Raw genomic sequence first — 15,647 nt, 5'->3', positions numbered from 1 at the left:
GAGGCAAATGATAATTGACTTATTTGATTCATAAGTAAATTTACGATACGCAACCAAAAACTAACGAATAGCATTCAAAGTCGCGAAAACGAAATATTGTTTACAACCACGACTGAAAATATGTCAAGTTGACAAAAGTGTCTGAGCGGATGCGAAAATGCCTATTATTACGTCACTTTTTTTTTGCAACTTGCTGATCGGCCAATGTTACGAAATAAACAAGGAAGACGATGATCGGGAAAATCTCCCTTTGAAAAACATGTAGCCATTTTTGCGTGTTATTGCAGGCCGGATAAAATGACGTCGCGGGCCGGATCCGGCGCGCGGACCGAAATTTGGTAACCCCTGGTCTAAACCAATAGAAAACACTTGAGTGAACTTCCTCAACTTAGAATGACAAACTAGTTAATTGCACACAGCACTGAGTCCCTCGCTCTCACAAATAAGCAAAATAAATACCCACTGGGCGTTGGAAATATATTCCTGTATTTCAGATGGTTCCATACATCTGGACAGTTCATTACGACCCTAAATATTCTGAAAATCCGAGAGAATATCGACCTGAAAGATTTCTCGACAGTGACGAAAAATGCTGCAGATCAAATCACGTGATTCTGTTTTCGATCGGCTTCGACATTGCATGGGTAAACTTGCAAGCTATTAGTATTTCTAATGGGAATTATACAAAAGGTAAAAGTGATGCCAGATCCTGTCAAGCCACTTCCTTCATTCTATGACGGTTATATTGTATGGTACCATACGATTCACCTCAGTTTGTTGTTGTTTTTGAACGAGGATAAAGTGTTTATCTTTGTAAATAAAAAACATTTCAGCTTTTTATATGTGGAAGAAATAGCATATAAATAACGAGACTTAGTTAGGAATTTATTTCTCAAAAAGAAATTTGGAAAAACGGTTGAAATATAGTGCGGCATATTGATAGGCTATTCGGGTAAATTTCATTTTGTTCTGATTTTATTAATCAAAAAATATTCGAATCGATCAAAGTAACATGTTCTCACTATTGACTAACAAATATACCTATGTATTTAAACTTTGGCTGCTTAGAGTTAAACAACAATATTCACAAAATACTATAACTAAGTGTGAACCAAATATAATCTTAATATAGACGTAATAGCGTCACATCATTATAATCAATACGTCAAAAAATCAACGTAGTGAAATATGCCAGCGATAAATATCATAATATACATCGTTACTCGGCGCGTAAATAACTGCAACGTCACGCGTCTGGTGATATCATTTTCATGAAATCAAATCACGTGATCCCGTTTTTTTGTTGGTCCTTTGTAAGGATGAATATTTTCATGTTGATAGTGGGAATTGTGCTAAAGTTGAGAGTGGTGCCGGATCCTGGTAATCCACTCAAATCTTTTGATGAGGGTAGTAATAGTGTTGTTACTTATGAGCCACCCAACTCTGAAGGCATTTTAAACAAATTAACTTTTGGATATAAAGTAACCCCTTTTAGTTAATATTTGTTTACAACTTGACTCTTCTACACATAAGATGTTGTATTCGTCTGTATGTGTACATGTGCTGACTCCGTTTGAATAAGCAGCATTATATTAATACAGACACTACCAAAATAAAATCTCGCATATAGACATATAATTTGCAAACATGTGACGGCCAACTTTCATCTAAACTGATCTATATGTTGGCTTGAAATATTGGTGGCAGACGTTTCATATATCATCAACATTTTAAAAGTCTGTCTTTTTTAAACTTATTTTAATTATTAATCAAAGACAGGAGTTGGAATTCAATATTTTTAGGCCGCGGAGCGAGCGCGTCAGACAGTTTATATATATGGTTATGAGACATTGGCAAAAGTGGTTTGATTGAAATTAGATTTGCAACGCTGTAAATTAATAAATTGATAAACAAATGATAAATTAAAAATAAATTATTTTGAACCTAACCATTATATAACGTGACAGGAGTAGTTCCTTCCATCAGACAATTACATGATTAATGTGTTTGGTGAATGTGAAATTGGCTACATGCTGCCTTAATGAATACAATAACCTTTCAATATTGAATTTGGACTGCCGTCGCATTGCTAAAAGGTCAAAAGAATATTAGTATCATAGGGGATTCAACTTTTGGCCTTTAGAGAGTATCCGGAAGAGGATTCATAGCGAATGTTTCATAACTAGTTAAAAATAAACCAAATTTAACTTAAACATTTGATGAAATGTGATGACGTTGGAATAAAATTTTGGTGAAAATTATGTTACAAAATTTTTCATAATTTCAAACAGTTTTTAATATTTTCTAATATATATAATGGAAGAACATACACCATGAGTATTCATTGCAGCTTAAGGAAGATGAATTCAAGTATTATACTTATATTTTATGTTAGGGTTTGCACGAACTGATGGGCAGTTCGTCACGACTCTGAATATTTTGTAAATCCGGACGAAATTCGACCTAAAAGATATCCCGTCCGTGGCGATCGGACTATTTTTTATGTATAGTACTATAAATTGTTTAGAACATTAAGATTTAAAAAAAAATGAATTATAGAATTAATCATCTTCTGTGTTTTCAAAATCTGCAACTATAGTATTTTAGAAAGGGTATTTATGTAAATAGGAGATATAGTATTGATTAAAGATCTAGTATTGACACGCTATTAAATATGTATATGTTTTAACAAGTCAAAGAGGAAGTAGATATGTAATTAATGAGGAATACTTGTGAGAAATGTCGGCAATGTTACCGAATAGTTTTATCTTTGCGAAAAACCCACTGATATTATATTTCCGATAGCTGGAAAAATATTTAATGTTTCGTTAATGATTTCCTTCTATCTATCTTTCAGATATACTATTATTATTATTCAACCTTTTAAATTTTGCAGATATTAATCATCTACTCTAAAAACAAAGGAATTTCTGAAAAGTAGTAAGACAAGATGTGGATTGAAATATTTGATTATACAAATTTTTTAGCTGGCCTAACAGCCTTGATATTTTGGTTTTATTTGCAAAGAAAACCCAAAAACTTTCCTCCTGGTCCCCGAGGTCTGCCGATTGTTGGATACATTCCGTTCATATCAAAGAATCCCGCAAAAACTTTCTTGAAATTGAAAGAGAAATTCGGATCAGTTGTCTCTGTTCAATTTGGACAAGAAGATTGGGTCATTCTAAATGATTATGACACCATTAGCGAGGTTCGCTAGGAATGTTTTAAATGTAGTATTATTCAATAAAAGATGAAATAGGGTCGTAGCCGTAGTTGTTTTGTAATTTTTCTAGGTAATTCTAATTTTGAAATTTAAAAATAAGGACGATATGAGGTTCATGTCAATATCAACATTGCCAATTACCTTAAAATGCATATTATTGCAAACTTATTTGTTATTTTTGTATACGGCCTATCTATACCTATTTTAGTTCAATCAAGACTTTGTATAGAAACTGTTAGGTTAATAGCTACTGTAGTTTGGAAAGAACAAAATCTAGCCCACCACACATGCACATTTACGAAAATTATATTTAACAAATAGTTACATGTATTTTTCAGGCATTTGTTAAACAAGGACAAAAGTTTTCCGGGCGGCCCTACAATCTTTATTTCGATCTGATAACCAAAGGCGGCGGGTTCTTGACATTGGATTATGGATCAACATGGAAAGCTTTGAGCCAATTTGGCCATGCCACATTGAAAGAGTAAAATTTCATATCTAATTTTCTATGCTGAAAAAGTATTCAATTTTATGAAATATACGCAAAATTGTATTTTCTTAATTGGATGCTTTTATACCCATTTACTTCGAAGAAAGCTTTACACAATATGCCACTACCAAATAAGTTCAACTATATTATGGTAAAACTTGGATCTTTCACGATTGATATCGTCTACGCAAACGTTGGTGACGTGGATTTCATTCATTAGGCGCTCATGAAACGAGAACCGGTTAATTAAAAAACACTTTTCATTTAAATAAGAAATAAACTCTTAATGAGTGAAACGGTTTAAGCTACAGCTGATCATCTGGTCGATAGACATATACATATAGCATGTTTACACATAAGAGTAATTGTTAAATGTTTTATAGTTTTTTGTCATTATGTTGCACTCGTTTATTTGTTTAGTTTTTACTAATTTAATAGTTGTAGGTATTTTTTATGCATTTTTTCAGAATGGGCATGGGCAAGAAAAGTATGGAAACAAATGTTATTGAAGAATTGAAATTCTTGATTGAGAGTTTGACATCGAGCAACGGAGAGAGCATTCGCGTAAGGGTATTTAATACTTTGACATCTTAAAAGCTATGATACAATCGTTGGAACATAATTTGTATTTTACCAACGCGCACTTAGCCATATTTGTGTATAGCGGTGTCACGTGACCCTAAAAACGATTGGGCACAAAGTGAACCAATAGATTGTTGTTTTGTCTTAATGTTGTTGTTGGGTTATAATTGGGGTTGTATAATAAACTTTGATGTTTAATTCAATTCATGACAACACTTGCTATTTTAATAATCATTCCAGAAAACTCGGTTTTCGACTACCGTGAAAATTTTATTGATGTGGCGCCTTTGATGCCATAGTATTTTAGCATTGTTATTTTGATTCTTCAGATCAAATTGAATCTCGCGGTATCCAATATGGTGTGTCGGATAGTGTTGGGTTCGAGACTTGAATACCACGAAAGCAAATTTAAGCATATGATCGAAATGTTTATGAAACAGTAAGTTTATATCTTACTAACTGATCTTTTTCTGTTGTTGTATATATTTGATTTATAAAAACCCTTTTTATACGCTGGTTCAAATCGTCGTTTTATACCCCTTTTTCAATATGACAAAAATAGTTACCCAAACACGCCAGTACATTAAAATTTTGAAAAACCACGGGTAGCTCATACGTATTCAAGTCGTCAAAAGAAGTTAAATTTGTTCCATCTCATAGGACGTCTATGGACAAAACAATATTGAATTTTTGCGGTTAAAAAAACCTTTTTGAATATCAAATTACATGGCGTAGCCAGGAATTGTCAAGAGGGGGGGGGGGGTATTTTCAGATAGCTTGATAGACAAAAGCGTTTCAAGCTATAAGTGTGTTAATACAAAAAATGCTTTTTCACATTTTAAAACCAACCCTTTGTTTACCCCACTCGTTGAATGACTATATATTAATTAATTTTACAATTTCGTAATCTTCATTCTACGAGTTTAAGGTACTAGAGAAAATTTATTTGACTGATTACAAATTTATATTTGGGTTTGAAAATATTTAGGTATGTTTGTTTAATTAAAAAAAACTTACCATTCGATTACTAACTTTAATCAACCATTATATTAACAAATCCTGAGTAGGGTCCAAATCCGTTGCAAAACATCCGATAAATTCCGTTCTTCAATGAATTAGTTTCACTGAAAAGTTAACCACTGACTAACAAATTTTATCTCAATTAGTGGCTGTTTCATTTTATTTTGTTTAAAGATCTGAAGCCACTTCTTATTCACATATGTTATTTGCTGTTTCAATGGCTCCCTTTTTACGTTTTATCCCTCCGTTCAGCAATGTTGTGAAAGTTACATCTGACGAAGCCGAGTGTCTTATGGGTAAAATATGTTAATATTTCTCCTTTTTTTTTCATCCATGGTTTTATATTTATAGGTTGGAATGGAACATATATTTGAACCAAATCAAGAGTTCTGCTGTACCATAACACAAATGTATTTCGTAACATTCCGTCCGTTTATTGTAAACTGCTTGTCTGAGGAAGTCTGACTTTGGTTAGACGAAACGTTACAAAAATACATTTGTGTCAGGGTGCAGCAGGACTTCAGATTTTGCTGGGGACACTGAGGATATCGTTTAGCCTTACGCTCTTACAGTAATAAATGCACCAGGCAAAACGGCAAAACATTTATCGCAGCGACAAGAGTAAAACAAATAATGTATTTTTATCAATGTCCATGAGTGCCTTTTCAAACATGAACTGTCTGATTGGAATTTTATGCTTGATGTGGATAAATTTGAGTGTTGACAGGGCTACACTAAATGGCTTGTCCGGGCTGTGCCCACGTGTGTACTTTTTTTTATTTCAAAATTTTCTGCTAGCTCTAATAGATTTGTTATTTGTGTGCGATGACGTCATCATAATCAAAAATTGCTCTCCTTGTGGCGGTTTCACCTTGGAATAATCGATCTTGTGGTCCGACAAAGTCGTGAACATTCCGTACCGGTAGGCTACTGTGACAGACTGTTTTTTTTTTCTTATACCTATTTATTTATCCCACAAGTAAAGAAAGCAAGGGAAAATATTAATCTCATATTTTTAGCATATCCACGTGAATTTGTAGAAGAACACGAATCTAACTTTGACGACTTAGACATCCGGGACTTTATTGACGCTTTTCTGAATGAAATGAAGAAACGAGAAAAAGATGATGATGCTTTTAATGTAAAATATCCTATTTCTCCAACTCCCATAGGCTAGTTTAATATGATTTATATAATTTATTCCAGTCGGCTAAAACGGTAAGAACATGTTTCTATTCATATTTTTATTTTTCATGCAGAAATCGGAACTCATCAGATACGTTCGTGATCTTTTCCATGCTGGATCAGTCACAACAAGCGCAACGTTGACTTGGGCTTTGCTGGCTCTGGTCTGCTACCCAATATGCCATGAAAAAATCGAAGGCGAAGTATTGGCAACCTTGGGTAATTTTATATTGTTGATAATGTTACTTAGTGATACATTCTCTTGTTTAACTAAGATTTTTATAGTAGTCGATAGTATATGTCACGAATAGCAAGAATTCAAAAGCACACAGCAAAAACTTAATTTGCCGTGCAGTTCTAAAATGGGTGTTTGTTGTAGAAACTCCGAAAACCAAATGACTTTGAATTTCTTCATTTATTTGTTTTCATGAGAAAAATTTTCTAATCGTTAATCACCCTCATTCGAGTGCACTGGGCAGTAAAAGCGCAACTCACAGAGTGTGTACTGTGACTGTAAACTTTTTTTTTAATTACTATGTGTTCTACAATGGAAATAAAAATTACGTGGCCTGTATGTTAAAACTTAGATTTCACTCAAAATTCATACTATTACGATTTGACAATGAGAAATTAGCTTTTGACATAACTCTACGAGCAACATAGTTTTTTAAATATTAAGTCGAAAACAAGATTTTAATACAATGAAACAATAATTTATATTAACATACAAATCATTTTAATAACATTATTGTATATATATTGTATATTGTATATATTATTGTACTGAATGGCTGACTAATGCGCGAATCTTCCTTTTATATCGAGTACTGATCTTTCTTTTTAACTTAGTTTCATTGATTTGTGATTCAATTTTGAACATTCATAACTTTTTTGTTTTCTAACAGGTGAGGATGGTGTTCCTTCAATGAAGCATAGAGATAAAATGCCTTACACCTGTGCTTTCATACAAGAACTAATTAGACATAAAACTATGGCGCCTTTAGGTGTATTCCATAAAAACAACGAAGAAGCCAATATCTATGGATACACTATTCCGATAAATACAACGGTAAGTAATTCCCATGGATTGTTCAATATTTTTAGATCGTGAGAATGCTCAATAACAACAGTGAACAACCCAATATATCATGTATTCTAGATTTTATCTATAATAATAAAATCAATTGGGTTTACTTCGTTTGTTTATTCCGTCGGATGTATTTGTTTTATAGCAAAACGAGGCCTCAGGCAGAAGTTGAGTTATGCTGATTTTGGGAAATATCTTCTAGATGCGTTCTTGGAGAAACAGATTTGCGACGATTTTGACCTAGTCAGCTATTCTAGAGCATAATTATTACAACCAAATGAAGCTATGGGTGCGCAAGGAGATATATTTATATTGTATTGTCTAATCTAATTGAAAACACTTTAAGCGGGCCTATAATCTCTCGTCAACTTAGAACTACTTAGAATTACATTCAGTCCCTCGCTCTTACTATTAAGCAAGATAATCAAAATAGCTACCCATTTGGCGTTGGAAATGTATTTTTGTATTTCAGATTGTTCCAAACATCTGGGCAGTTCATAACGACCCGAAATATTTTGAAAATCCGAGAGAATTTCGACCTGAGAGATTTCTCGACCGTGACGAAAAATTCTGCAGTTCAAGGCATGTCATCCCTTTCTCGATCGGCCTTCGACATTGCATGGGAGAACAACTTGCACGAATGGAGCTATTTGTATTTCTAACGGGAATTATACAAAAGTTAAAAGTGTTTCCAGATCCTGTCAAACCACTTCCTTCATTCTATGAGGGTATATATTGTATGGGCACATACGAACCACCTCAGTTTAATGTTGTTTTTGAACGACGATAATGTTTTTTCTTTCGTAAATGAAAACAATCACCTTTTCACATCAGGGAGATATAGCATATAAATAACGTGATCTAGTTATGAATTTATTTGTCAAACAAAATGATGATTTGGAAAAACAGTTGAAATATTGTGTGGCATAGTTATAAGCTAATTGGATTTGTGATCAAGTGCAAGTCATATTTCCTATTTTAAAATCAATCAAATACTCATTAAAATACCAATCAACACAAAGCATTGCTGTCATGGTTTAATAAAATAGGCAATGCAACACCGGAATGATTCCTATTCCTTCTAGAAAGTACCCAGGTACTCGTAGACTCTTGTATTAACTGTGAATGTAGGAAAGGTAAAACTGACGGATTAAATAAATTGTCAAAAATATATTACCAAATGGTTTCTATCAGATGACTATTACATGGACATAATATTCAAATTTAATTTTATATATCCAGTGAAAGCAAGATATTATATTGCTGTTTAGAAATTATGAAATAACAAAATTCAATAAATTTTCTAATTAATTATAACTGTATGTTAAAAATAATCATCATACCATAATCAGCATAATCATTCCATAGTTTTTTACTGTTATAATCGGTGTCACATACCATGTTCTTTTTTTTGGTGTTTTGTAATTTCGATATACGACTTTTGTGGTACAGGTATTGTTCAAAATGAGTGTGAGATTCTCAATATGTTACACTTGTTTAGTTTAATCCAGTGATTACTATATATTTTGTTAAATTCCTAACTTCGCTTTTTTGGAACACTTCATTATATCCAAGTACACAAGGAAATTCGCCCCGGTTGAATCATTTGAGAAATTCTACAATTTTTAGAAGCAATTTACAGTGAAAATCGATGTCTGACTTATTTTCAACAATAAGTTAAGAAGAATACTTGTTTCTAATGTTTAAACTTGATTATTTTAAATAAACTTCAATACCACGGAAGGATAAGAATATTTTTATGGAATTTCGGTGGGATCGCCGAACTAACTATTAGAAACTACTAGAGTTTCTTGATTTGGTTAGTATTTTTGAGTAAATTGGCCCCACTGCTCTTATGAGTATGTCAACGGCATGTATGCACCGGCATCGGTAATTCTCACCCTAAAACCTTTTAGTGTGATTAGCTTTAATTAGCTTACTTGCTGCAAGGCGAGATTGCCTATATTGTAGATTTCTGAATCATTATTCAAACCATATTTTGCAAGTTTTGTTTGACTTCATTGCCAAAACTATTTATAGTTTGACATATGAAACTAGAATTAATTCGGTTTGCAGCATATAAAAAGATGGAAACGGATTGTTTAGAGTCAGGAACTATTTTCAACTTTTGCAATATACCTGTTAGAATAATGAATATTTCCATTTTGACCAACTGTGGTCCTAGGCCATTTCAAAGTGTTTCAAAGGGTCAAAATGCGCCACCCAAAGATTTGGACAAATTTGAAGAATCATAAATATTTATTTGACGCCTAAACAAATAATTAACAAATAAGTGTTATTTATTATTACATTTAACGTCAAACTCTTTCTACTATATTAACTATTTCCAGACGTTTTGCTCAGTGTAGAAGCGAGAAACGCATTATAAAAATTTATCACTCAAGATTATTCAAATTAACAAAGCCTACCGTGATATTTTTCGGGATAGAATATCCAAACAAAATTGCCTCTTCGTTCGTTTCATGGAAAACACTCAGTGGTACCAATGTTCGGTGCCTCATTAGTTCTTGTACAAAAGCGCAAGTGTAATGCATCTCCGCCCGATGATTCATACTAGGTACTCCATCTTCCCCTATCATAAGATAACAATGAAATTGTAATTTTTGAAAACCAACATAATCAGCATTCATTGTTTATCTTTAACAACACAGTGAAATGAAGGATACTATACCGTACATATCCATATTTGCCTTTTTACGTCCGGAGAATTACAAAAATACTAGAAACAATTAGTACAAACACTATGCAAATTTTAAATAATTCAGACGTTTTACATTTGAAAGTTGTGAAGTGCAAGAACAAATACATTTTTGAACTATAAACATTTCTCCGTATGAATTTAGTCTCAGTTTTCCTAAACTAGTAATTTTCAATATTATTCGTTCAGTTTATGCCTTCGCCTATTCATAACTCTTTATTCCTACCTCGCGATGCACTATGTACTGGCCGTACATTACTTAATCAATCGGTAATGAATCGTTAGCTCGTGGTATAAAAGTATTATAATATTATTGAAGAAATAAGGTTTATTAGTAATTCCAATCCAAATAATATTACTCATTACCCAATGGTTCGAAAATTTCTTCAGCTATTGCATTTTTGAAAATGAGCAAGCGCAAGTAATGCCCAAGATAAAGTATTACTGGTTGATGATCCAGCATCGAACAGATCCAGTATGTATTGAATTAACTGTAGTTTCTAAAAATAAAAAAATAAAAACCGATGTTATGATTTATTAGCGATTATGATAGTCTTTCTTTTTCAAAAATGAAATGGAATCAGTTTGCTAAATTGCTGTTGTTGTTTTGCTGTTGTTGATGGTGTCAAAAATCGTTTTTTACTTATGTAATTTTATTTTTGCAATTTGTTGAGTTTTAAACAATGAAAGTTTAGGTTTAATAATAGAAGATTGATTTTATACCAAAAAATAAAATTAAAAAGAAATTGTCTCACCCATCATAAATTTTCTTTCCGAGAAAATTTATTTGACAACACCACTAAATGGAGTAATAAACCACAATGATTAAAGCCAAGGTTTTGGCCTCATTGAAATCTTAGGAACTGTATAATGTAAATAAAATATAAAAAAGGAAACGATCTCTTGCAATTGCAATCAAAAAATATTTTATTCTACATTTTTATATGCATTTTACTTTAAATTTCTATTAAGCTGTCAGGATCAAGAGTCGAAGGAGATTTTTAAATTTGTTAAAGCCACATAGGGGAATCATAGAGTCTTAGAAAATTTTATAAATTTCCAAACATAAACTAACGATTTTCGAAATTTATCTATCATATAAAGAAATCTTTAGTTGTCGTAATCCAACCTTGAACACAGCTAATATTGTTTGACACAGCAAGGAGAAGTTTTATCAAAAATTCAAAAGGAAGTAGGGATAAAAATAATGGTCAACAATAATTTTAATATTCTAGAAAGTTTTTTAGATCACTAGAAACTTATTCGATAGTGGTGATAAAAATTTCAAAAACTTCTCATTTTAACTGTAAGATTGTGATAAGCTTTATAAAAGGCTGAATACTCTGCGTTGCTCAATTGTCAATTAATATTTATTTCTGAGCTGAGGAAAGCCGATAAGGCAATCGAATGATATATCGAATCATTATATGTCTATAGGTAAATTCAATTTTTTTCATTTTCAAATTATTTATTTAGTTTAATACATGTGCGGTATAAATATTTTGCATTACATCTGTAAATATTATGTAAATACAAATACGACGTTCACGTGTCCATTTGTTAGAAACTTATAAAGGCTTTTAGAAATAATGAATTAGACCGCCGTTTCACCGCAATATTGAAAATTAGACATTTCATTAGCATCTGGTATAGCTTGCTAGATTGTTTGGAGTCTTGTTCAGTTAAAAGTTATGAAATAATTACCTCAATAACTATATTACCCTAATTCGCCTCATTTTTATTTTAAAGTGTCATCCCTGGTTGTTACACATTGTGGCGATATAATCTCGTGGGGAAATCAACAGATGGGAGTTGGAACCAAATTGGATAAAACATACTATAGTGAAATTATAGCATCAGACAATCATTCATTGTCCATGAAGAAATGATTATATAAAGTGAAGTTTATATATAGAATAAAACAAATTGTTTGAAAGTATGTTATGTTTCTCCCCTGCAAATCTTGGGAGTTCTTTGTTGTTAGATTTTTAATCAAAAAATGATTTTCTTCTTTGATTTTTTCTTTCATGCCTTTCTTGCCTACACCATATCTTCTAGAAGGATATAACTATTAAAAACACTTTTGCATATGTCTTGCCAAACCTGGGGAATCAGAGAATATGTACATTCAACCTCGACTTCCCAATCTGATTGAAAATAAGTTTGTCCATTTATATGTGTTCCAATGTTTGCATTTGAACTCTTTGTTTGCTTTGTTGTTGTTGTGTTCGTTTTGAAGTCTTTTTATTTGAGTTTCATTATTTTATGTTGATTCCTTGTGGTTGCCGGGTTCCTAGTTTGTTGATCCAAAAGTGTTCTTCGTTTTTCCTGCATAACTCCCAGATGTTTGCGGACATAAAATACACGATAAACTACCCGATTAAAAAAGGATTGGATTTGAATTTTCGCGACTCTGGGATTTGTCAACTTTGAGTTATTTTTTCAAAACTAACTGCCACGTAAGATTATTTTTGAGTCATCGCTGTTGGAAATCCCGGTGAGTACATTTCATTATGGCGCAAAGTAATCAATCCAAGACCGACACGAGCATATTTGAAATTTCTTGCTTTATTAGTTTAATGTGACCCGCTATTGCGTAATGACTAAAAATATACATTTTAAAGCATTATTATTCATAGAAGCCGCGGCCATAAAAAATGCGAGGCATTGTGTCCGATCATATATTATTTCAATTCGTAATTCCTGATAAACGGTAAAATTGGTAAAGACAACCTAATACAATTTGTGCCGTAGGCACACCAAATTTTGCGACTAACAAAGTCTAAAATACATGTTATTATTGTCGAGGGCCTTCAAATACATAACTCGGGGTGTTTCCTTTCGGATTAATGTTAGCATTTTACAAGCTGTTTTCCAATAAAAAAAAATGAATTGTGGATTCACTTCTTTATTATCTTTAGTATCTCGTCGTCGTACCTCGTTTTTCACAATAAACTCACAATACTATGGGAGAACCGAGAAGTAATTAACATCGTACTCGTAAACGAGACATGTATATGTTGATGGAAATTTGTATTTATTTAGGGAGAATAAATACCAACGTGAAAAGGTTTACGGCCTAATGTCACTTGCCCATGTCTCGTCAGCATAGAAACTGTGTTACGGTCGAGCTTCAGTTTAAAGATGAATGAATTCAAATTTATGTCAATGTTCCACTTGGGATATTAAATATTGCAAGCCATTGAATCTAAAAGGCATACTTTATTAATGATGATATACGCAACCCCTACTAACAATATTCCATGCCTACATATAGTTTAAACGCCGTTACTGCCACCGTCAAAATTTTTTATAACATTTATGAATTCATCTCATCAATAAACAAAATATCAAATCTCTAAAAGAAAAAAAAAGTTCGCTAATTAATTAATATTTTTGTTTTTTAAAGATGAAATATTTTACAGTTGGAATAACAAAATATTCAATTAGGAAAAAAGTCAGGGAAAGCGTGATGATTATAAACAAAGGAGCAATGCGCTGCTGTGGTTGCTTAAATACTATAGTGTCCTAGAAGCTAAACTGACATGTATGCGGGGATTACTATGTTGATTTGTGTCCGTGGCAATGTTTGAATAAAGTTCCTAACCAAAATACGCAATCTTAAAAATTTACCAAATGAAAAAGCGATTGCTTTGATAACAGTCGTTAACGATAGAAACCATCATGAAAAAATTGAACATATTGCAATTTTGGTGACATTATTTGTTTCACAATTTAAAATAGAACATTTGACTTCTTTACTGATAATTAAAATAGTTTTTCAGTACAATAAAAAAAAAATGCTAAAATATTGACAATTGTCCGAGAGAATGTAAATTGTGTTCAGTGTATGAATAATCTAAATGAGAAAAAAAATTTAAATTACGAAATGCTAACATAAGAGTAAACCATTTGCGATAAATAATTTTTAAATAAAAGAAAATAAATTTTAATTATATGTCAAAATTAAATGAACGATACTGATATCTGACAAAGAATATAGTAACAATCACAAAATATACATTTGTACTTATTTAATTGATTCGATATAACATGGCGCCCAACAGAATTTATTGAAAAAATTTATGAATCATTCTTATTTGTTTTGTAAAAATTATAATATAAAAAAACAAAAATAACAATTTTAAATATAGCCTTCAGTATAAGTTTCGATTTGTAACAATTTTTCTTGCTTTAAAATATATTTTCTAATAGTACCATTTTAATTTTGAGCGACGCGGAGATAAGATGGCCCCAAATTGTTTTGTAACCAGTGTGGTGCAACATGCTAAAATTATAAATTATTATGTCAAACGTCACGCTGCGGTTAGCAGGTCAACTGGTTAGTTTTAGCCTGTTAACGGTTAAAGTGTTTTCCCTGAAATTCCCAGCACTGCTATGTATAGATCAATTTATACGCTGATGTCGAGACAGTTTAAAACAATATTTATCACATTTATTATCTGTCAATACTTCCGTTTCGTAATTGCGCGTGACAGTTGTTTAAATATTACTATGTGATTGATGAAATTAAAATCATATTATTGTACTATCCATTTTTTATGTTTGATGAGTATTCGGAAAAATGGAATTCAGAGCTGGTCAGGAATTAATGATTAGTGATTCGTTATTTTGTATGTAAATGTTGCCACGGCATTATAACTAAAAAAATCCATCATGGAAATTAACAAACATGTTAGATTGCATCTCATCAAAATGCTCACATACAAAATTTTCATCATATTGAACAGTTTTTAATTTTTTCTAATATATATATAATAGAAGAACATACACCATGAGTATTCATTGCAGCTCAAGGAAGATGAATTCAAGTATTATACTTATATCTTATTTTAGGTTTGCACGAACTGATGGGCAGTTCATCACGACTCTGAATATTTTGTAAATCACGACGCAATCGACCTTAAATGTATCTCGTCCGTGACTATTTTTATGTATAGTACTATAAATGGTTATCAAACATTAAGGTTTAGAAGGAAAATGGTTTATAGAATAAATCATATTCTATGTATCTTAAAATCTAGAACAAAAGTATTTTGTGAAGGGAATTTATATAAATAGGAGATCTAGTATTGATTAAAGACACTCTAAGAGTTATGTAAAATTTTGACCAATGGATAGAGAAAGTAGATATATAATTAATGAGTCAATATAATTAATGAGTCAATACTTGTGAGAAATGTCGGGGGTCACAGAACTGCTTTTATCTTAACAAAAAAGCCACTGATATTAGATTTTAGATAGCTAGAAAAATATCTATTGTTTCGCTAATGATTTTCTCCTATCTATCTTTCAGATATACTATTATAAATATCCCACC

The 15,647-nt window shown here is 31.8% G+C and overlaps 1 protein-coding gene across 1 annotated transcript; it reads left to right on the top strand.

Annotated features, from left to right (window-relative positions):
• The first annotated feature begins 1,319 nt into the window (after positions 1-1,319).
• LOC144426108 (cytochrome P450 2B19-like) lies at positions 1,320-8,377 on the top strand. The gene is made up of 10 exons (XM_078115745.1): positions 1,320-1,449; positions 2,988-3,208; positions 3,562-3,707; positions 4,181-4,283; positions 4,625-4,734; positions 5,490-5,611; positions 6,335-6,456; positions 6,575-6,719; positions 7,406-7,569; positions 8,060-8,377. Exons 1-10 carry the CDS (start codon positions 1,320-1,322, stop codon positions 8,375-8,377), a joined length of 1,581 nt encoding a protein of 526 aa, XP_077971871.1.
• Positions 8,378-15,647: the final 7,270 nt, after the last annotated feature.

The sequence above is a fragment of the Styela clava genome, chromosome 1 (genome assembly GCF_964204865.1).
Source record: "Styela clava chromosome 1, kaStyClav1.hap1.2, whole genome shotgun sequence".
In the NCBI taxonomy this organism is placed as follows: Eukaryota; Metazoa; Chordata; class Ascidiacea; order Stolidobranchia; family Styelidae; genus Styela; species Styela clava.
This window is presented reverse-complemented; position numbering and strand designations above follow the sequence as displayed.

Excerpts from the sequence above, each read along its gene's own strand:
- LOC144426108 (XM_078115745.1), top strand. The coding sequence starts at position 1,320 with ATGAATATTTTCATGTTGATAGTGGGAATTGTGCTAAAGTTGAGAGTG. Across the intron at positions 5,612-6,334 it reads CGAAGCCGAGTGTCTTATGG|CATATCCACGTGAATTTGTA; the intron begins GTAAAATATGTT and ends TCATATTTTTAG. Across the intron at positions 7,570-8,059 it reads CTATTCCGATAAATACAACG|ATTGTTCCAAACATCTGGGC; the intron begins GTAAGTAATTCC and ends TTTGTATTTCAG.